The following is a 23,598-nucleotide window of genomic DNA, read 5'->3' as shown; positions in this document are numbered from 1 at the left end:
GCATTTAACGCCAAGGTGGGATCCTTTTCAGATCCATGAAGCTCATCAGCCTGGAATTGTTGTGTAAATAGGGCATTCATTTTGGTAATGCTCCTGGATGTGTTTTGTTTTTGTTTTGTTTGCTTGTTTCTCCTTATTTTTTCAAGATAGTGATACCTACTATGTTTTTTGTTACTCTGTTCTCATGAAAATTGCCACATCCCGAGAACGTGCTATTCTTAGCTGGTATTCATTTATAGCAGCCATCTTTTCCTGGCTTCCATTCACTGCGGTTAGGGGTTGCTGCTCCTCTACTGTCAGGTTTGGAATTCTGCTCTGCAGTCTTCGGGGGACTGCTTATCTTGTTTCTGAATAATATGTAATGACTTTGCGATTAGGGAAGCTGCATTGCATTGGTAATTTTGAAGAGACTTTGACTCCTGTAAGGCTTTCTTTACCCAGCATTCAATCTTAGACCCCAATCATTGCTTCCACATGTAGCTGGTGACATGCATAGCTGTGAGCTGTCCAGTGATGTTCAATGGCTGTTTTTTCTTCTTGATTCTTACCTTTTAATATTGGGTTTTTTTTTTGTTTGTTTGTTTTTGCAGTATTGCAGAATGTATAGTTGCAATAATGTTCCTGAAGTAAAAAATTTCCTTGGTTTCATGTTCTTGGGAAGGAGGCTTCATTTAGGCAATTATCTCCCATTTTGTTTTCTCATGTTAGTTTGGAGTTAGGCTGTAGTAATTAAGCTACTCTTGTGGAGCCACACCTATTTTTTTCTGGGCAACCTTCTGTTTTAGAAATGGCAAAGAGATTTGGAAGCACCGAGGAAGCAACAGAATATTATTTTCCTCTGCCTAACTATGATACCTCTGATGATGACCATTCATCAGTTGACCTCAGCGATACTACTGAATCTGAGCCAAGTCCTGTAGGTGGAAACACAACAATGCCATGATAGATGGAGGTGAGGAAGTGACAGATGGAACAGAAGAAGGAGATGGCTTAGGTGACGATGATTATGATACAGGTGAATGGTCTGAGGATGTCTCCTACTTTGAAAATCTAAGTGTCATGGCAGATATGCTTCCCCAAATTTACCCTGACTTGGAAGAGTCAGAAAGAGAAATAGATTATTTTCTGTCAATATTTATGGAAGAGATGTTGGGGACTATAAAGGACCAAACTAATCTCTATGTGACCCAGGAGTGCATCAAACATTTTAGAGAGAAGAATACTGCGAGTTCCTTCATAAATTGGAAGCCTACTTCTGTAAAAGAAATATTCATTGGTGTGCACGTACTGATTGACGTACACGTTGTACCAGCACGCAAACATTATTGGCCCAGTAACCGTCTGCCTGAGTGTTGTTTCTATTCAAGAAATAATGAGAAAAGGTAGGTTAATGAAACTGATTGAAAACGTACACTGTAACACCAGTTCAAAAGCTGTGGTAGTAGGAGAACCAGGCAATGACATGCTTCATAAATTGCACCCATTTATCAATGTGCTCAGTTGTTGCCTAAACAAGGTGTATGTGCCATCAAGTGTCATGGCGTTGATGAAAGCATGGTTCTATTCAAGGGAAGATCATCAATAAAACAATACATGCCTGTGAAGCCTGTTAAACGTAGGTACAAGATGTGGTGTTGGCTGACTCTGAAAACTGGCTTCGTGACTAACTGTGGAAAAAAAGATGTAGCCGATGACTCATCTCTATCGGGGACAGTGTGGTGTTAAGGCTATGCCAGTCATGGCTCAGTACTCAGAGGCTCATAGCCTTCAAAAATTTTTTTACATCTGTAAACTGATGAACATGCTGGAGGCAAAGGGACTGTGTGCTGTCGGCACAGTGAGATTAACTAGAAAGGGACTACCATTCATGCTGAGGAGGAAGGATAATTACAGCGCAGAGGATATAGATATTGTACAAAAGGATTTGTGTCAGCTATAAAGTGACAGTAAACCGGTGACAGTTCTGTCAGTGTTCCACAGTCCACTGGAAATGACTGATGTCTGCAGAGTAAAGAACAAAGATGGTTCCTCTAAAATCTGTTGCCCCAGAGCAGTTGCCACATACAACAGCATTATGGGAGGAGTGGACCACTTTGATCTGATGTGTGAAAGGTTTGGGATTGAAAGAAGTTCTCTAAAATGCTAGCACTGATTGCTGTTGCTGTTTTTTTCTCATTGACCTTGCCATTGTAAACAGCTTTGTAATGTGGAACATTTCCCACGGGGGAAAATGTAATCAGCTGCCTTCGGGTTGGCTCTTAGTAGGCAGCTTTCCATGTGCCTGAAAAGAGAGGAAAAGAGGAAGGACCCTCATTTGAGGTGCTGTACAAGCCAGAAAAAACTGGGGTGCCAGACGAGGTACAGCTGCAAAAGGATGGAAAGCATTTTCTATTCAATACGTCTAGCAGGCGATGCAGACAACGCAGCACTTTGAAGAAGCATAGAAGAACAAAATTTATATGTGGGCATTGCCGGGTACGTTTATGCATTAAAACATGTTTTCCAAAGTTTCATGAATAATAAGGATAAGGATACAAGAACAACATTTGGATGTAGTCATTGCAGGTGCATGTGTGTTTTATCTCGTTTTGTGAATTTCAATAAAAAAGGTTTTATCCTTGACTCATATTACAGACATTTACTACCTCCAGGCTCCATTGGTAAAAATGTGATGCCAGAAATTATAGTTCAAAATCCATAACTCATATAAAAAATTCCAAATTGGTCTTTGAATCAGCATGCCTTCCATTAGTGAAAACGCAGCATCCAAGAAATTAAAAAAAAAAAAATGGTAAAGGGTTAAAATGTATGTGCAACCTGAATTCTTGTGGTCATCAGGTCTCAGAAGAGAAAACATTTGTTTTATTAAAGTCTGACTTTCAGCAAACCACACATCAGAGAACCTTTATAAGTGGTGAAGCAAGGCTTCAGTGAGAACTTTGGAATTTATGAGACATCACTCACTAGATAGGCCTTGGGAAAAATAAGAGTTTGATCTGGTCATTAACCAAAGTTGGAAATCCACTGGAATATAAACTCCAAGAGGGCAGGACATTTGCTGCTTATTCTTTGTAGGTGTGTTCAATGCTTATTTGTTAAATGAATGAAAAAGAGACAATGTACAATATTTGAAAATTTTGTCCACAAAGTATACTAGCAAACATGAATATTGAAGGAAACAAATAGTTTTAGTGTAGAAAACCACTCAATACTGTAATCTGCAGTATTAATAGGGTAGCAACATATTGCAAAGAAGCCCTGGTGTAGCAATGGTTCAGCACTCAGCAGCGAAACGAGAAGTTGGTGGTTTGAATCCACCGGTGGCTCAGCAGGAGAGAAGCCCTGGCGATCTGCTTCCATAAATATTACGGCCTAGGAAACCTTAGGGGACGGTCTGCTCTGTCATAACTACTCGCCCTTTGAGTTGATTCCGACTCTTAGTGACCCTATAGGATACAGTAGAACTGCCCCCTAGGGTTTCCAAGGAGTACCTGGTGGATTTGAACTGCTGACCTTTTGGCTAGCAGCTGAACTCTTAACCAGTATGCCACCAGGGTTTCCACACTCTGTCATATAGCATCATTATGAGTTGGAATTGACTCAGCTGCACACACCACCACCAATTGGCTCATGTCCTCTCCATAGCCTCTGTCTTGAAGTTGGATCTTATTAAGGCTTTCTGTATTGTTCAATCAGTTGCATGCAGTAAAAGTTGAACTATCTTTTGGGATTTTTCTGGCAGTACAGACTAAAAAATTTGTAAACCTTGCAACAAGGCACTGCATATTAAACAATTGAATGAATTTTCAGTGGTGTTAAGGCAGGTCTTTTCCATAACACTTTGAAAGTGTCAGAAGTAATTACCTGTTAAAATGGTGTGGCATCAGATCTCCTAACTTCAGAAGGAGGAGAGATAAGCATTATCATCAGTCCAAGGCTGATTCATATGAGGTGGAGGTCAGACATAGATCCATTCTCCAACCTTTTTACCAATTCTGACACCAGCCATCCCTTGCATGGCACGTTCTACTTCTCTGGTGGGGTCAATAATTCTTTACAATGGCCGCACAGAACACACAGACTGTGCTGATGATTATGGTGTTTTTTAGGGAAGTAACAGGTTAGAATCTAGGATCAGGATAAACTCAGAAGTAACAGGAACAACTCGATACAGTCTTTCAACCAGGATAGCTTCTCGGCTACTGCCAACCAAGCCACTGTCCTTGGCCCTGCTTCCGTCCTGCTTAGGCAAGTGTTGCAAAGCTCTTTGGCTCTGCCAACGAGTGGCTGGAGGCACCCCACTGTGCCAGCAAGCCACCCGCCTGAAGGCACTGTTTGGCTCCGTAGGCTGACATACCCATTGTAGTGGTTTCACTCATTGGGGTGGAAAGCCCACCAGCCATCTTTCACTGGTCTTCTGGTTCTGCTTCTACCCTTTCTTGGGATATTGTGCTGTCTCCAGTGTTAGGGGCATCTCTTGGTCTGGGAAGTTCTCCACGCAATGACCCTGTGTCCAAAGGATGCACTCCATCCCTGGCTTCTCTTGATGGTAATGAGGTTCTCCCCAAAACCTCTGGGGTTGTCTGTCTTTAAGCCTAACGGGATGGCAAAACTGACCAATTCCCTACAAGAGTTCCATACACCTTATTTGCATGGTCCCACCCCTGCAAGTGTTCTGTGTACCTTATTTGCATAGCCCCACCCAATCATTTTTTAGGACTTACAAAACCATTACCAGAAGGACCATATAAAATAGTTTACTGTACTGCATTACCAATGACAATTTCTTAAAATTGTGCTTTAAGTGAAAGTTTACAAATCAAGTCAGTCTGTCATACAAAAACTTACACCTTGCTGTGTACTTCTGATGCTCTCCCCCTAATGAGACAGCACACTCCTCCTCTCCACCCTGTATTCCCCATGACCAATGATAATTTTCTGACAACTTTTAATCATTGATAGCTGATTTTCTGCATGTTAATCCATGTTTGACGTGATTGTCGTCTAATTGCTGTAGCATTATTCCTTTTTTAACCAAAACTTGAGGCAGGGGCTCTCCCATATTTGAAAGACAATACTGTCAAGTTCTCTACTGCATATTCCCTCACACCATGAAACAAATACCAAAAACAAACTTGTGAGAGTTTGATAATTGTATCAAATGTGCTCATTATGGGGACAGGACTGACAAGCTTTTCTCTGTTGGCAGTAATGCACGGTTTTTGAAAAGGAGTATATATCGAGATATATAATGGGCTTCTCTTTGGTCTGGAAATCATGATTATGAGATTAAAAAAAAAAATGACTACCACACCAATGATGTTACTGAATTTTTTTCATATGGAAATACCTATTCAGCTATACAGATTTGAGTTTTGATATATTTCTGTAATAACATGAAGCCATTAAAATGGTGGCGTAGACATAATTACAGGATAAGAACATTGGTTTTGGAAAGTCATACACTGTAACATAGTATAATTAAACTCATAAATTGGTGTGTGTGTGTGTGTGCACAAGGTAATTTTTAAGGGGATACTCACCATTAGTGGTTTTCTCTGGAAAGGAGCATTTTGTGTAATTTTTCCATTTTATAATTCCACAAAATATGTTTTGATTTTTCAATGAACACCAATATTTCCAAAACAGTAAATGACATACAATAGGATTTGAAAAAGTACTAATAGTCCTTTATACTTCAGACTCATAATATGATTGCTCTCTATTATATGGCATATAAAATCACAATGAATAAGACTTTAATTTTTAAAAAACAAAAATTCTCTGGTGGTTAACAAGGAAAGGGAAATCCTGGGGCTTAGAACAAAGTGGGTGTATGTATGTTGAGGTTAAAAATAATAATAATTCCATAGAGATTCCCTAAGGAAACTATACAGGAGGCAGTGTATCATGACAGTATTGTTACTGCAGAGTGGGACCCGTTAGGACAAAGAGCAGTTTGTATGCCATTTTGTACTCCTTAGACATCACAGTGATATTTTAAGTTTATTTGGTTAAAGGGCTTATATTATCTTGATTACCTAGTGCTGCCATAACAGAAGTACCACAAGTGGCTATTTTTAAAGAACAGAAATTTTTCTCACAGTTCAGGAGGCAAAAGGTCCAAATTCAAAGTGTGCTTCAGGGAGCTATCCTTGTCAATTGTTTCATGAATTCTGTGGCATCTGTCTTCTCCCTGTGTGTTTGTGTTTGTTCTGCTCTCTCTTTTTTTTTTTTAAATAACTCAGAAGTGATTAGGTTTAGGACCTACTCTGCTCTGGTATAAACTCATTAACAATGGTCACATTTACAGGTACAGGGGGTAGGATTCCAGTATATATTTGGGGGGAGACAGTTAAATCCATAACACTCAGCAGCGTGTATCTAGTAGGGAGATAGGCTTCCATAATTGATTTTCTGAATCATACTTTCACAAGATTTTAGGTACATAATAAGTTCTATGCTGTCATTTAAAAAACAGGAAATTAAGAAAGGACAAAAATGGATGTTAGAAGAGACTCTGAAACTTGCTCTTGAATGCAGAGTAGCTAAGGTGAAAGGATGAAATAATGAAGTAAAATAGCTGAACAGAAGATTTCAAAGGATGGCTTGAGAAGACAGTAAAATATTATAATGAAATGTGCAAAGTTCTGGAGTTAGAAAACCAAAAGGGAAGAACTGAAGAAACTGAGCCTCAAGTTACAATACTGAAGGCTTCTATAGGCAAAATATTGAATGACAAAAGAAACATCAAAAGGAGACAGAAGGAATGCACACAGTCACTGTTCCAAAAAGAATTGGTCGGTGTTCAAGATGATCAAGAACTGGTGGTATTGAAGGAAGAAGTCCAAGGCATTGGCAAAAAATGAGGCTCCAGGAATTGATGGAATACCAACTGATATATTTTCAATAAACGGATGCAACACTGGAAGGGCTCACTCATCTATGCCAAGAAATTTGGAAGACAGCTACCTGGCCAACCAACTGGAAGAAATCCACATTTGTGCCCATGCCAAAGAAAGGTGATCCAACAGAATGTGGAAATTATTGAACAACATCATTAATATCACATGCAAATAAAGTTTTGCTGAAGACAATTAAGAAACGGTCGTAGCAGTACATCTATAGAAAACTGCCAGAAATCCAAGCCAGATTCAGAAGAGGATGTGGAACAAAGGATATCATTGTTAATGTCAGATGGTTCTTGGCTGAAAGCAGAGACTACCAGAAAAATATTTACCTATGTTTTATTGACTATGCAAAGGCTTATACAAATACCCACTGTGTGAATCATAACAAATTATGGATAACATTGTAAAGAATAAGAATTCCAGAACATTTAATTGTGGTCATGTGGAACTCGTACATACTCAAGAGTCGTTCAAACAGAACAAGGGGATATTGTATGGTTTAAAATCAGGAACGATGTTCTTCAGGATTGTATTCTTTCACCATACTTATTCAACCTGTATGTTGAGCAAATAATTGTGGAGAAACTGGACTATATGAAGAAGAACAGGGCATCAGGATTGGAGAGAGACTCATTAACAGCCTGTAGTATGCAGATGACACAACCTTGCGTGCAGAAAGTGAAGAGGACTTGAAGCACTTAATGATGAAGATGAAAGACTATAGCTTTCAGTATGGATTACACCTCAACATTAAGAAAACAAAAATCTTCACAACTGAACCAATAAGCAACATCATGAAAGACAGAAAAGATTGAAGTTGTGAAGGATTTCATTTTACTTGGATCTACAATCAATGCCCATGGAAGCAGCAGTCAAGAAATCAAATAACATAATACATGGGGCAAATCTGATGCAAAAGAACTCTTTTAAAGTGTTAAAAAGCAAAGATGTCACTCTGAGGATGAAGGTGCTTCTGACTCAAGCCATGGTATTTTAAATGCATGTGAAAGGTGGACAATGAATAAGGAAGACTGAAGAATTGATGCCTTTGAATTATGATGTTGGTGAAGAATACTGAATGTACCATGGACTGCCAGAACAATGAACAAATCTGTTTTGGAAGAAGTCAGAATGCTCCTTAGAAGCAAGGATGGTGAGATTTCATCTCACTACTTTGGACATGTTATTAAGAAATGTCAGTTGCGGGAGAAGTCGTTAGTGATAGATTAAAAAAAAAAAGATTAGAGGTCAGCAAAAGAGAGGAAGACCCTCAATGAGATGAATTGACACAGTGGCTGCAACAATCGGCTCAAACATAACAATGATTGTGAGAATGGCTCTAAGAACACCACCAATATGCGTATAGAATAACTGCTCAGAATAAACTTTAAGTTTCAATTTCCTTGAATATTTAACACCAGGCTCTGGTCTTTCTTATCGCTTATTCCCTTGAACGCGAATAAAGTGCTTCTCAGCTTGTCAACCTTTCAATTAATAAAATCTACACGCTCCGAAAGTGGCACATCCACATATGGCAAGGCCTAAACTCGATATTTTCTCAGGGATTTTGGGAAGTGAGACCCAGAAACCCAGCGCTCAGAGTAGAGTAGTTGAGCACGTCTGAATGATGGGGCTCGGCTTTGTTCCTTCGCTTGGACAATCTGGCAATTGTAGTTCAGGAGGTCGGTACTGTTGCCATTTCCGCTCTTTGGTATCTCGTGAACTGTACTCCAGAGCTCTGCTGTAGTCTCATACTCCACCATAGTAAAACCTTTTCTTCGAGGACGTTCTTGGAACTGTTGGTCCAAAAGCTCCCGGTAGTTTCAAGCATTTCCGCTCTAGGTGAGCAAGGCTGAGGAATTCTGGGAAGTGTAGTCTAGGAGCTCAAGGTAGTCGTAGGCACTTCCGCCCCAGGAGGCCGAGGTAGCAGCCATATTTTTCTTATGGTTATTCAGGTACTTTTCCCACGACCCCTTTGAATTTCCTCATAGTGCGCTTGGGATCAACTGCTATTGGGATTTTCGTTTGAGGTGAAAGAGTAGGAGCGGCTGAGAGCGGAGGTTTGAGGGGTGAGGGCGGTGATTTGCCTTCCCATGGGTGGAGCTTCTTCGTGTTTGGACAATTACCGGGTTGGGGTGGGCCCTGGCGGAGCATCACTGGGTTTGAGGGACTCCAGGGCTCTTTGCTCGCCTCCATGCCTAGGAGCCGGAATTGCTGCTTTATACGTTATAACATTGGGCGAGTTACTTAACGTCTCTGTGCCTTTGTTCGGTATTTTTTAAAAGGGGTATGATGGTATTACCTAATAACGGTGTTTTGGGAAAAAAACAAGGTATTAGAAGTAATAGGCTTAAAACTGCCTAGCAGTGATTGTTGGTATTAATACCACTATAATTCTCGCAGAAGTCCCCATTTCGCAGTGAGCGTCTGTGAGCCCACGAAGCTGGATTGACCCGGACCCCTTTTGATCTCTATTAAGGAAGGAGAGTATTGCTTCCATCTGGTACCCAAGGATGTCACTGATTTATCCAACATGGAGACCCGGTCGTGATATTTTTCGCCTGCCTTCTTCCCCAGCCCGGATGTCTCAGAAAACACTGTACAGAGATGGAAGGAGTGGTTCCTTGGAGGGAATGACCTTTTGGCTACTGGCCGAATAGTTTCTCATCTATTTCATTAAAAAAAATAATAGAGGTAACATATAATCGTTGTAGAAAATTCAGAAGATAGATAAATATATAAAGAAAAAATTTAATTACCCATAACTTTAGAATGTAAAGATAACAATTGCTAACATTTTAATGCATACTTGTTTAGTTATTTTTCTGTGTATATTTCTGTTTAGTAGAGACTGTTTTGAGATCAGTAGTACTACAGGTCTTCTCATATTGTGGTCCATGAACCAGCAGCATGGGCGTCACCTGAGAGAAATACTCATTGTTGATCTCCATCCTCTGATTTAGAATTTCTCTGGATGGGACCTGATTCAGTGGTAGAATTCTCCCCTCCTGTGAGAGAAAGAGAGAGAGATTGAGACCTGAGTTCAATTCCCAGCCAGTGCACTTCATGTGCAGCCACCACTCGTCCTTCCATCTGGCAGTGGAGACTTGCATGTTACTGCGAGGCTGAACAGGTTTCAATGGAGCTTCTAGACTAAGACTGACTAAGAGGAAAGGCCTGATTATTTACTTCCTAAAAGCAGCCAGTAAAAACCCTATGGATCACAATAGTCTGATCCCCAGCCATTACAGAGACTGGGCAGTGTTTTGTTCTGTTGTGAACCAGGTTCACCATGAGTCAGGGAGCTGACTTGAAGGCAGCTAACAACAACAACATGGACGGGACCCAGGAATCTACATTTCAAGAAGATCCCGAGGCAATTCTTGTACACCTTAAAATTTGAGAAGCTCACAAAAGAATCTTGTCTGGAAACTCAGGCCTAGAGAGCTGACCCTGCCAGATATCACAGATAAAACTGAGATACACACTGCAGAGCCCCACTTGGTTCAATGAATTTTACCCGCTAAATAAATAGCAACTGTCAGATCTCTTTGCAAAATCCTGACATGAGCAAAAGGCAGCTGGCAAATACAGAGATTAGAAGTCATGAAGAAATATTTCTCCCCAGCATTGAGGAATAGATTCATTGCTTTCTGTTGTACAAGAGGACTTCTACCTAAAGTAGGAGGATCCACTAGTAGTTACTGTTAATTAATTTTAGATATTACTGTAGTTGTCATCACCATTACTGTTATTATTACTATTATGACGGTGACCATTTCCTGATTTAACTTTTTATATAATTTAAAACTTAATGAAAAGTTACAGCATTAGTGTATGGAATTCCCCTACACTCTACCGAGGTGGAATTTTTTATGTTCTGCCTATTTGCTCTGTTGATGACCGTCAGCCAAATATCACCAGGAACATATCTGTAATCGTAGATGTGTTTTTCTTCTTCTTCTTTTTTTTTTTTAGCTCTCTGCAGCAAGGGATCCCAAGGAATCATGGGGTGTCTTGGGAAGAGGCTATCAGTAGAGGCTGGTTATAGGGTTTTAGCTTAGGTTAGCTGAGTTAGGGAGAGTTCCAGGCACTGAGAATTCATTCTGGATTGGATGCTGTCAAGAAGCAGGAACAATGCAATGATTGGGTACGGTAATTTTTTCTGGGAAGTAGGAGAAACAAGGTGAGATGAATTGCCCGTGGTAAAGAAGCAGTAGTCACTTATGTTGGCCGGGAAAGGCCCTTCTTTGGTTATTTTTGTCATTGTTGAACGTTTTTGTCTCTGTGTTACATGATGATGGTCTTGTTTTTTCTTGTTCACCATGACCATGGAATGGCCCTGTCTGATTTTTGTTCATCAGTTGAAAACACCAAATTCTAGCTGCTGTTGCTATTTGGTGTCAGAACTGGGCCTTTTCCCCTTTCATGGAAAAATATGCATTGCCCTTACTTTTAATGTTTGTCTAGTCTCCTTTACTGTAGAATGATTCCTCAGCCTTTTTAGTTTTTTTTCTCCACATTAGTGTAAGAGTATAGGCAAGTTGTTTTGTAGACTGTCACTCTTTTCAACTTTATCTGTTTTCTTTCACAGCTTATGCCTATATATATATATATTTTTTTCTTCTGAACCATTTGAGATAATATAAAGCGACATGGCACCTCTTTGCCCATAAATAGTTAAGTGTCTGTTTCCTAAGAACAGGAGTATTCTTTTAAATAATCATAGGATAAGGACCGAAATAAATTAATTACAATGATAACATATTGTTGTGTAATCCACAGTACTTACTTACATTTGTTTGGTTTTCTCATTAAGATCTTTGAGAGCAATTTTTCTTCCAGTTCAGGATGCAGTCCAATTATATACATTGTACTTAGTTTTTAAATTTTTTAAATTGTGTTAAATATATATGTAACAAAACGTGGTGTTTCAACATTCTATATGTGTAAAATTCAGTGATATTATGTTCATCATGTTGTTAAACCATCATCAGTATCCATTTACAAATTTTTCATCACCCTTAACAGAAGCTCGGTGCCCCCTAAGCGGTGTTCCCCGCCCTCTCGTATTTTTCATGTTTCTTTTTTTTTTTTAATAATTTTTATTGTGCTTTAAGTGAAAGTTTTCATGTTTCTTTAGTCACCTTTAATTTTGAATGATTCTTTTTTTTCTCAACATTTATTGAAGAATATAGGCAAGTTATTTTGTAGAACGTCCCCCTTTTTCAGTTTGTCATTTATTTGTGATTAAATGGTACCATACCCATTGCCCATTCTGACTCATAGTGACCCTACAGGACAGAGTAGAACTGTCCACAGGGTTTCCAAGGAATGCCTGGTAGATTCGAACTGCTGACCTTGTTTAGTGGCTGTAGTTCTTAACCACCGCCCCACCAGGGTTTCCAGTGATTAGATTCAGGCTGTGCATTGTTAGCAGGGTTACCGCAGAAGTGGCGAGACATTCTCAGTGCGTCATATGAGGAGTCTAATGATGTCTGTTTGTCCCAGTATCTATAGTCTCAACTTTGTTCTCTTGTTTAAGGTAATGTCTGTCAGATTTTGCTACTATAAAATGACTAGTTTTTTAAGTGTCTTGTGGGTAGATACTTTGAGATTGTGTACATGTCTTATTCATCATCAAACTTACACCATTTTTTTAAAAAGTTTATCGATTGTGCTTTAAGTGAAAGTCTACAAATCAAGTCAGTATCTCCTACAAAAAGTTATACACACCTTGCTATGTATTCCTAGCTGCTCTCCTCCTAAAGAGACAGCATAGTCCTCCTCTCCACCCTGTATTCCCTGTGTCCGTTCAGCCAGCTCCTGTCCCCCTCTTCCTTCTCATCTCACCTCCAGACAGGAGCTGCCCACGTAGTCTCATGTGTCTCCTTGAGCCAAGAAGCTCACTCCTCACCAGTATCATTATCTGTATCATTATCCAGCCCAATCCCCGTCTGGAGAGTTAGCTTCGGGAATGGTTCCAATCTTGGACTAAAAAAGGGTCAGGGGACCATGACCTCCAGGGTACCTCCATTCTCAGTCAGACCATTAAGTCTGGTCTTTTTATGGGAATTTGAGGTCTGCATCCCACTGCTCTCCTGGTCGATCAGGGAATCTCTGTTGTGTTCCCTGTCAGGGCAGTGATTGGTAGTAGCTGGGTACTATCTAGTTCTTACAGTCTCAGGCTGATGGAGTCTCTGGTTTATGTGGCCCTTTCTGTCTCTTGGGCTCATCTTTACCATATGTCTTTGATGTTCTTCATTCTTCTTTGCTCCAGGTAGGTTGAGACCAACTGATGCATCTTAGATGGCCGCTTGCTAGTGTTGAAGACCCCAGACGCCACTCACCAAAGTGGGATGCAGAACTTTTTTTTAATACATTTTTTTATGCCAGATGACCTAGATGTCCCCTGAAACCATGGTTTCCAGACCCCCATCCCTGCTACTCTGGTCTTTGAAGCAGAAACTTCTTTGCTTTTGATTTAGTCCAGTTGTGCTGACTTTCCCCGTATTGTGTGTTGTCCTTCCCTCACCTAAAATAATTCTTTTCTACTATCTAGTTAGTGAATACCCCTCTCCCGCCCTCCCCACCCTCGTAACCATCAAAGAATATTTTCTTCTGTGTTTAAACTTTTTCTAGAGTTCTTATAATAGTGGTCTCATACAATACTTGCCTTTTTGCAACTAATTTCATTCAGTGTAATGCTTTCCAGATTCCTCCATGTCGTGAGATGTTTCACAGATTCATCGTTGTTCTTAACCTTCAGTATTCCATTGTGTGAATGTAAAATAATTTATTTATCCATTCATCCATTGATGGGCACCTTGGTTGCTTCCGTCTTTTTGTTATTGTAAACAGTGCTGCGGTGAACATGGGTGTGCATGTATCTGTTCATGTAAAGGCTCTTATTTCTCTAGGTTGTATTCCAAGGAGTGGGATTGCTGGATCGTATGGTAGTTCTATGTCTAGTTTTCAAGGAAGCACAAATTGATTTCCAAGGTGGTTATACCATTTTACATTCCCACCAGCAGTGTATAAGTTTCACCATTTTTTAGCATCCATTCATGAGTTTCATTCTTTCATTCTGCATTTATTAGTTTGTTTTCTTCTGTAGGAAGAACTTTCCCATCTCACTTATTTATTTACTTATTTATAACAATATGGACTCAGAATCCTGTCTTGGCTAATTTTAAATGAGGTATGAAATACACATACATACAACATATATAGTCCCTGAATGGTGCAGACGGTTAAGTGCTTTACTATTAGCTGAATGGCTGACAGTTCAAAACCCACCCAGAGGTCCCTTGGAAGACAGGGCTGGCAGTCTGCTTAGGGAAGGTCATAGCCTTGAAAACCCTGTGGAGTGGTTTCACTCTGCACAGGTGGGGGTGCTATGAGTCAGAATCGACTGGACAGCAACTAGTAACTACAACATGGATTATTAACCTATTTTTATTGCAGAACCTTGGGTGTTATTATTTGTATTCATTTTTGTTACCTCCGTGCATGCATGTCAAAAAGGCATTTCCTGCTTGAAATGAAATTTCATGCATTTTTATACCTTTTGTAAAATATTTTCCATGTCAATTTACATATTATTATTAAGGTAACAAATTATGAGAGAAGACAACTAGCAATTTTTCAAAAGTTATAAGAGACATTAATGTGACAGAGCAGACCCTCTGAACTAAAAAAAAAAACTAAGTATCTTATAATATCCTATGGGTAGAAATCACATTAACAAGGATGATTTCAATCTACATAATATTGTCTGCTTTTGTGCAGTTGGAAAGAAATAAACACTGACAGTATTCTAAGTTTTTCCCTAAAAAAAAAAAGAAAAAGAAATCCCATGAGGTTGATACCGTTATTCTCCCCACTTTGCAGATGACAAGATTAAGGCACAGAAATATTAATAATTTGCCCAAGATGACTCAGCTAGTGAGCTCATGAATAGCTGTACTAGGATTTCAACCCATACATATTGGCTCCAGAACCTGCTCTTAAATACATTGTCTCAGTTTATGCCATACCCAGGCTAAGCATTACTGCCTGGGAACTAGAAGGTACACTGGCTATGAGGCCATTGTGTGCGGTTGGGCAGATTTTTTACTGAAGTGCTACTGAAAGGGGTAAAGAGTAACGTTGCTCGTCAAACCATGTGCAGCTGCAGCCATCCGAGCATGGGACCCCTTTGCTAATTCCCAAGGAGCACCCACTTGGGTTAGTGACATACTTGACTAGTTTCCATTGCTTTCTTTTTCCTTTCCTAGTTCTGTCTCCTAGGACTCTGTGCTTCCCTAGAAGGAGGGAAAAAAATGGCTACATTCAGGGTGAGTAGGGCTTTTCTTTCTTCTTGTTAAAATGCCACTTTAATACTCAGAGATTGGACACTTCCTTTCCTCAAAAGAATTAAGGAGAGTCAAAGCATTTGAGGACCTGTTGGTTGTGCTTGGTACTTGTTTTGTCCATTTATGTTTCATTTGGTTTTATTTTTAGTTTTTATTTCATCATTTTTTGTTACATGAATAAGAGTAGAAAATTAATAGAAATGACAAAAAACCTACTTTACTACTTCCTTGGTTACTAATTAGTTGCTTTTATATTTTCATAAATCTCTTCATCATGTGTATTCATATTTATATATTTGTGTTCCAATATAAATAAAATTTTAAACTATGCTCTTCTCATTTAATATTATGTAGCATTCATTGAACATACACCAATTTGACAGTTTCTACTTGTACAATTCCATGACATTGATTACATTCTTCGAGCTGTGGAGCCATTCTCACCCTCCTTTTCTGAGTTGTTTCTCCCCAATTAACATAAACTCACTGCCATCTAAGTTTCTATCTAATCTTTTTGTGTCTCTCTTATCAACTTGATATCATATAGGTAGATCTTAAAAGAGCACAATACTCAAGGCAGACACACTTTACCGGTTAAGCTAAACTATGGTTTGGTTTTAAGAAAAAGGAGCCCTGGTGGTTCAGTGGTTAGTGCTCAGCTGTTAACCAAAAGATAAGTGGTTCAAACCAACCAGCCACGCCACAGGAGAAAGATATGGCAGTTTACTTCCATAAAGATTACAGGCTTAGAACTCTTCAGACAGGGATTGGACTGGACAATGGGTTGGAGAGGGATGCTGGTGAGGAGTGAGCTTCTTGGATCAGGTGGACACTTGAGACTATGTTGGCACCTCCTGCCTGGAGTGGAGATGAGAGGGTACAGGGGTTTTAGAAGCTGGCGGAATGGACAGGAAAAGAGAGAGTGGAGGGAGGGAGCAGGCTGTTTCATTAGGGGGAGAGCAATTGGGAGTATGTAGCAAGGTGTATATAAGTTTTTGTGTGAGAGGCTGACTTGATTTGTAAACTTTCGCTTAAAGCACACTAAAAATTAAAAAAAAAAAAAAAAGATTACATGCTTGGAAACCCTATGGAGTAGTTCTACTCTGTCCTACAGGTTTTAAAAAGATTTTAGGGGATATTTTTTGGTTTAAGGTTTAAAGATTATCTCAGGGCAGTAGTTTCAGTAGTTTATCCATCCTCCATGGCTCCAGAGAGTCTGTGGATTCCATGAGAATTTGAAATCCTGTTCTGTTTTTGCCCCCTTTTGATCAGGATTCTTTTATAGAATCTTTGATTAAACTGTTGAGTCATGGTAGTCAGGCACCATCCAGTTCTGGTCTCATGGCAAAAGAGGCAGTTTTTCATGGAGGCAATTAACTGCACATTCCAATTCCTCCTCCTCCTTACTCTCCTTCTTCTTCTGTTGGTCCAGGCAAATAGAGACCAATTGTTTTACCTTGGATGGCCATTGGCAACCTTTTAAGACCCCAAGCACTACGCAGCGAATTAGGAGGTAGAACAGAAGCACTAAATACAGTATTAGGCCAATTAACTGGGATGTCCCATGAAACCATGTAACATTCATTTTTAATTGATATGTTATATTCCCATCACATTTATATACCTCTTTTTTAAACTGTTCTATATACATATTTAAAGATTTTTTTTTTCTGTTTTAGGAACACAGCAAGTGATCATTTTCTTACATATAACCTTTTTCTCAAAAAATCAATTTTGAAAAAATACTGCCTTTTTTTGTCCATAGCATACTAAAAACCAAAAAAACCAAACCTGCTGCCATCAAGTCGATTCCTGACTCTTAGCGACTCTAGAGGACAGAGTAGAACTGCCCTGTAGAGTTTCCAAGGAGTGCCTGGTGGATTTGAACTGACGATCTTTTAGTTAGCAGCCATAGCACTTAAACCACTACGCCACCAGGGTTTCCCCATAGCATACTAGGAATTCAAAATAGGAAAGGTATGTTTTTATATGTGATACCTGGAACATCGTGTTAATAGAATATCCAAATATGTCCCAATGCGTCAGGACCTAACTGCTGTTTCACGCAGAAAAAATACTGTTAGATGTTTTCACACTAAAAGATTTAGGTTCTATCTATCCCCATGTCTGAGTCATGGCCTCTGTGTGTGTGTTATTAACTGCCAGTTTTTTTCTTTCGTATATGTATTTTTTATCAAAGTAATACTTGACTTTAGTTTAAAAATCTGGTGGTACTAGAGGATATGCCAGGTACTTGCATTCTCTCACTACATTTACACTTCAGAGCACATCTTCATTTTATGCATCAGGAAGGGTTGTGATATATGAGAAACCAACTCAAGTTCGCACAGAAAGCCAAGGGCATTTAAGTGAAAGAGAAAGAAAGGAGGAAAGAGAGAGGTTTTTGTTCAGACTCCTAGCATGCCCTTTTGGTTGAGTTCCACATATAACACTGTTCACCTGGTTCCTACTTCAGTGGGAAGGCAGGTGCTATCAAACACCGTTGGTACTAAACTGCTAAATGTCTCTGGGGCAATTGCCAGTATTAATTAAAAAGTAAAACGTTTTTCGTTAAGGATACAACATTTATAGTTCTAGGGGGTTCCTTATAAGAATTTTCACTGAGGGTACCTAATAAATATACAAGGCTTCAAGTTGACTGCTGACCCTCAGAATCCAGAGTATTTTCTTACACATCTACTCTACCTTCTCATTGCTGTCCCTCTTCTAGTGGATGTTGGTTGTAAGATTGAGGTTGTGTGTGTTTGTTGTAGGAAGCAGTAACATTCAAGGATGTGGCTGTGGCCTTCACTGAGGAGGAGCTGGGGCTGCTGGATCCTGCCCAGAGGAGGCTGTATCAAGACGTGATGGTGGAAAATTTCAGGAACCTGGTTTCAGTGGGTGAGGACAGGCACCCTATGAGGGTCTTTGTGTCTTTGGGTTTTTAAGGCTTTGGTGCTCTTGAAATGGTTCCCTGAGTTTGGGAACCTTTCTTTCCTTTGTGGGGCACAAAGACTGGATGTTTCTAGTCTTTCTGAACAGGATATTCCTGGTTTTTGTTGTTTATGTTTTATATGAGTACTATAAATGGACAGTATACTGCTGTATTTTGTCAGCACCTGCTCAAATTTCACTCCTGACCAATTTATTGAGTCATTAAGAGCATAGCTGCCAACCAAAAGGTTGACAGTTCGAATCCACCAGCCACTCCTTGGAAACCCTATGGGGCAGTTCTACTCTGTCCCGTAGGATCACTATGAGTTGGCGTTGACTTGACAGCAATTTTTTTTTTTTTGAACCTGCAAGGTTAGTGAAATACAATAGAGTAGAAAATATCAGAGCTCCTTAGGTAAAACAGAAAATACTGCAGTAAAAACTGTGGCCAGGTGTATGAGTGCTCTGCGAGCCAGTGGGACAAGATTCAACAAAAGTAAACATTGATTAGAAATAAGTCATTCAGCCTTTGTTTTAGTAATACATATTTATGTATATGTGTCTGGGTCATGAAATAAGTGATATTTCTTCAAATAGGTCATGATAGAAATACGTTTGGAAAACACTGCTCTTGATGTCTTGAAGAGTATACAGTAGAAACACAAATTTCTGGTAGTTTTTACCTTTAGTGTGCTCATTTTAAATATTTGACTTTCCATGTTCACAGGACATCAACCGTTCAGAAGGGATATATCACATACAGAAAGAGGAGAGAAGCTCTGGTTGATGAAGACAGCAATCCAAAGAGAGAGAAATTCAGGTAAGGACCAAGCAGTTGTTAGTCCGTCATAGTTGTCAAACACATCATCGTCCATGTGTTTGCTTCTTGCTATCACTATTGCTATTAAAAAAACCAAACCTGTTACCGTTGAGTTGATTCCAACTCATAACAGCCCTGTAGGACACGGTAGAACTGCTGCATAGGGTTTCCAAGGAGTGGCTGGTGGATTTGAACTGCTGCCCTTTTGGTTAGCAGCCAAGCTCTTAACCACTGTGCCACCAGGGCTCCTATTGCTGTTACCTGGTCCAAATTACCAAATTTCTTTCCTGGATTATTACAGCAACCTTTATACTGGTTGCCCTGCCTTACCCTTCCCTCCTACAGCATTCTTTCCTTGCCTCTAAGTGTTGACTATTCTGTGGAAAAGCAATAAGACGTTAGAGAGAGTAAAAAAGCCTAAGAAGGAGCCAGCACATAGATCTTCATGCTTTCCTTTTACCCCATGTGATTCTTACCACCTTTGATTTTCTCATCAGCATAAACCCCTTTGCTGGATCCTTCTGAAAGGTACAGCCTTACCACTTCTCAACAAAACTGTAGTGTCCAGTTCCTTTCCTATTTCAGATCACTTACTTGTTTTTTACTTGTAAAAGCTCTTTTGCTTCTATGACTTGGCTCAAATTTAAACTGGGATTTGGCATCATGGAGAATCCCAAAAGTCAAACTGGGATTCATCTCTGCATGCATTCGTTGAGCACCTACTAACTACTAGGCACTGTTCTGAACTGTGGCTATAAAGCTGTGAACACTACAAAATGATTGTTCTCACTGATACTGCATTATGGTGGGAAAGACATACAATAAAAAAATTGATTTAGATAGTATGTCAAGTGGGAGTAATTGTGTTTCTAACTAGGTTTCAATAATGTTTAGTGGTTGAGAGCTTAGTGGACTACCTCTAGGTTTCTGTTGATAGGTAAAACAGAGAACTTCATATGTGGGAAAAAGAAGCTGAACCATTCTAGGTTTCATCCAGTGCATTAAAGTCTCATGCTATGTCCTAAGTGTGAAATCTTGAAATCTCTGAACAAAGCTTTTACTTGTCCACATCTCTAAATTCTTTGTTTTTGCAGGAGAGATGAATCAAAGGGAGTTAGGGACCGTTGAAGATGGAGGATCACGTGACGAACTTTCCCAATGGCAAATCTGGCGACAAATTGCAGGTGACTTAGCCAGGTGTCAAGACTCCATAATAAATAGTTCTCAGTTTTGCAAACAAGATGATTCCCCCTGCCAGTTTGGGACAGCTTTTTCTATTCCAATTTCTGAAGATGAGAAGTACCTACGGAATCATAAAGGGAATGGTCCCAATGATACTAAAAATCCAAAGTTTTCAACTCCGAGGGCACAGGATTCAGGGAGGAAAACTTATGTGGCTGAGTCACCAAGTGATGAGAGTAAATATCAACAAATTTCCATTAAAAACAAACTGTCTCAGTATAAGCGGGGGTTTGACAGCATCAGTTGGATTTCATATCACCGTGATCTTGGAGTACGTAAAAGTGAAATATTGCACAGCCACCTTGATGATGGGAAATACAGAATGAATGTTTCAACATTTGATCAGCAAAGTATAATTCACACAGGACAGAAAACCTACCAGTGTAATGAGTGTAAGGAAATATTCAGTGATCTCTCCAGCTTTGATCTTCACCAGCCATTACACTTAGGAGAGAAATCTCATGTGTCACAAGTGTGGAAAAAGCTTTCATTATAGCTCAGTTCTTCATATTCATCAGAGAGTTCACATGCGAGAGAAGTGTAATAAATGTAATGATTGTCATGAGGACATCAGTGGGAGCTCACACTTGCAAACTCATGAGAAAATCCATACTGTAGAGAAACCACATAGATGTGAGGAATGTGGGAAGAGCTTCAGTCATAAATCAGCACTTAATGTTCATGGCGAAGTCCACACAGGAGAGAAACCTTATAATTGTGAGGAGTGTGGGAGGGCCTTCAGTCAGGTATCTCATCTTCAGGACCATCAGAAAGTCCACACTGGTGAGAAACCATTCAGATGTGATGCATGTGGTAAGAGCTTCAGTCGGAATTCACATCTTCAATCCCATCACAGAGTCCATACAGGAGAGAAACCATACAAATGTGAAGAGTGCGGGAAGGGCTTCATTTGTAGCTCAAATCTTTACATTCATCTGAGGGTCCACACAGGAGAAAAACCATATAAGTGTGAGGAATGTGGTAAAGGCTTCAGTCAGCCTTCAAGTCTTCAGGCCTATCAGGGGGTTCACACCGGAGAGAAGTCATACATATGTAATGTGTGTGGTAAAGGCTTCACTCTGAGTTCAAATGTTCAAGCCCATCAGAGAGTCCACACTGGAGAGAAACCATACAAATGTGAGGAGTGTGGAAAGAGTTTCAGGAGGAACTCCCACTACCAAGTTCATCTGGTAGTCCACACAGGAGAAAAACCCTATAAATGTGAGGTATGTGGGAAGGGCTTCAGTCAGAGTTCTTATCTTCAAATCCATCAGAAAGCCCACAATGTACAGAAACCTTATAAGTGTGAGGTGTGCGGGCAAGGCTTCAATAACAGTTCAAGACTTCAGGTTCACCAGCTGATCCATACTGGTGGGAAGCCATACAAATGTGAGGAGTGTGGAAAGGGCTTCAGTCGTAGAGCAGATCTTAAAATTCATTGTAGAATCCACACAGGAGAGAAACCTTATAATTGTGAGGAGTGTGGGAAGGTCTTCAGGCAGGCTTCAAATCTTTTGGCCCACCAGAGAGTCCACAGTGGAGAAAAACCATTTAAATGTGAAGACTGTGGGAAGAGCTTTGGTCGGAGTTCACATGTTCAAGCCCATCAAAAAGTCTACACTGGAGAAAAGCCATACAAATGTGCAGAGTGTGGGAAAGGCTTTAAGTGGAGCTTGAATCTTGACATGCATCAGAGGGTCCACACAGGAGAGAAACCATATAAGTGTGGGGAGTGTGGTAAGTACTTCAGTCAGGCCTCAAGTCTTCAACTTCATCAGAGTGTCCACACAGGAGAGAAACCGTACAAATGTGATGTGTGTGGTAAAGTCTTCAGTCGATCTTCACAACTACAATCTCACCGGAGAGTTCACACAGGGGAGAAACCTTACAAGTGTGAGATATGTGGTAAGAGCTTCAGTTGGAGATCAAATCTTACAGTTCATCACAGGATCCACGCGGGTGATAAATCCTATAAAAATGATCGGGGTGGTAAGAACATGAGAGAGTCCATCCCAGAAAGAAGCCCTATAAAATGATTTTTAAAGACCTAAGTGGGCTGTGAATTCTTCAAATCATCAGGTCTCATAAGAGAAAATCATTTCTTCTATATAAGTAAATATTTCAACCATGTTGTTGTTAGGTGCCATCAAGTCGATTCTGACTCATAGCGACCCCATGCACAACAGAACGGAACACCGCCTGGTCATGCGCCATCCTTACAGTCGTTACTACGCTTGAGCTCATTGTTGCAGCCACTGTGTCAATCCACCTTGTTGAGGGTTTTCCTCTTTTCTGCTGACCCTGTACTCTGCCAAGCATGATGTCCTTCTCCAGGGACTGATCCCCCCTGACAACATGTCCAAAGTATGTAAGACGCAGTCTCGCCATCCTTGCTTCTAAGGAGCATTCTGGTTGTACTCCTTTAAGACTTATTTGTTCGTTCTTTTGGCAGTCCATGGTGTATTCAATATTCTTCGCCAAAACTGCAGTTCAGAGGCCTGAGTTCTTCTTCGGTCTTCCTTATTCATTGTCCAGCTTTCACATGCATATGATGCGATTGAAAATACCATGGCTTGGGTCAGGTGCACCTTAGTCTTCAGGGTGACATCTTAGCTCTTCAACACTTTAAAGAGGTCCTTTGCAGTGGATTTACCCAATACAATATGTCTTCTGATTTCTTGACTGCTGCTTCCATGGCTGTTGATTGTGGATCCAAGTAAAATGAAATCCTTGACAACTTCAGTCTTTTCTCCATTTGCCATGATGCTGCTCATTGGTCCAGTTGTGAGGATTTTTTTCTTTATGTTGAGGTGCAGTCCAACATAAAGAGGCTGTGGTGTTTGATCTTCATTAGTAAGTGCTTCAAGTCCTCTTCACTTTCAGCAAGCAAGGTTGTGTCATCTGCATAACGCAGGTAGTTAATGAGTTTTCCTCCAATCCTGATGCCCCATTCTTCTTCATATAGTCCAGCTTCTTGAATTATTTGCTCAACATACAGATTGAATAGGTATGGTGAAAGAATACAACCCTGACGCACACCTTTCTTGACTAAACCACGCAGTATCCCCTTGTTCTGTCTGAACAACTGCCTCTTGATCTATATAAAGGTTCCTCATGAGCACAATTAAGTGTTCTGGAATTCCTGTTCTTCACAACGTTATCCATAATTTGTCATGATCCACACAGTCAAATGCCTTTGCATAGTCAATAAAACACAGGTTAACATCCTTCTGGTATTCGCTGCTCTCAGCCAGGATCCATCTGACATCAGCAATGAGATCCCTGGTTCCACGTCCTCTTCTGAAACTGGCCTGAATTTCTGGCAGTTCCCTGT

The 23,598-nt window shown here is 40.1% G+C and overlaps 1 protein-coding gene across 1 annotated transcript; it reads left to right on the top strand.

The window, feature by feature from the left end:
- The first annotated feature begins 15,235 nt into the window (after nucleotides 1-15,235).
- Nucleotides 15,236-22,300, top strand: LOC126085089 (zinc finger protein 226-like). Its single transcript, XM_049900070.1, is given in 5 exon segments — nucleotides 15,236-15,250; nucleotides 18,043-18,169; nucleotides 18,930-19,022; nucleotides 20,117-20,720; nucleotides 20,722-22,300. Coding segments are annotated over 5 exon segments (2,418 nt in total).
- Nucleotides 22,301-23,598: the final 1,298 nt, after the last annotated feature.

Source organism: Elephas maximus, chromosome 11 (genome assembly GCF_024166365.1).
Source record: "Elephas maximus indicus isolate mEleMax1 chromosome 11, mEleMax1 primary haplotype, whole genome shotgun sequence".
In the NCBI taxonomy this organism is placed as follows: domain Eukaryota; kingdom Metazoa; phylum Chordata; class Mammalia; order Proboscidea; family Elephantidae; genus Elephas; species Elephas maximus.
Note: the sequence above shows the minus strand (reverse complement) of the source record. Positions and strands in the feature narration are given on the sequence as shown.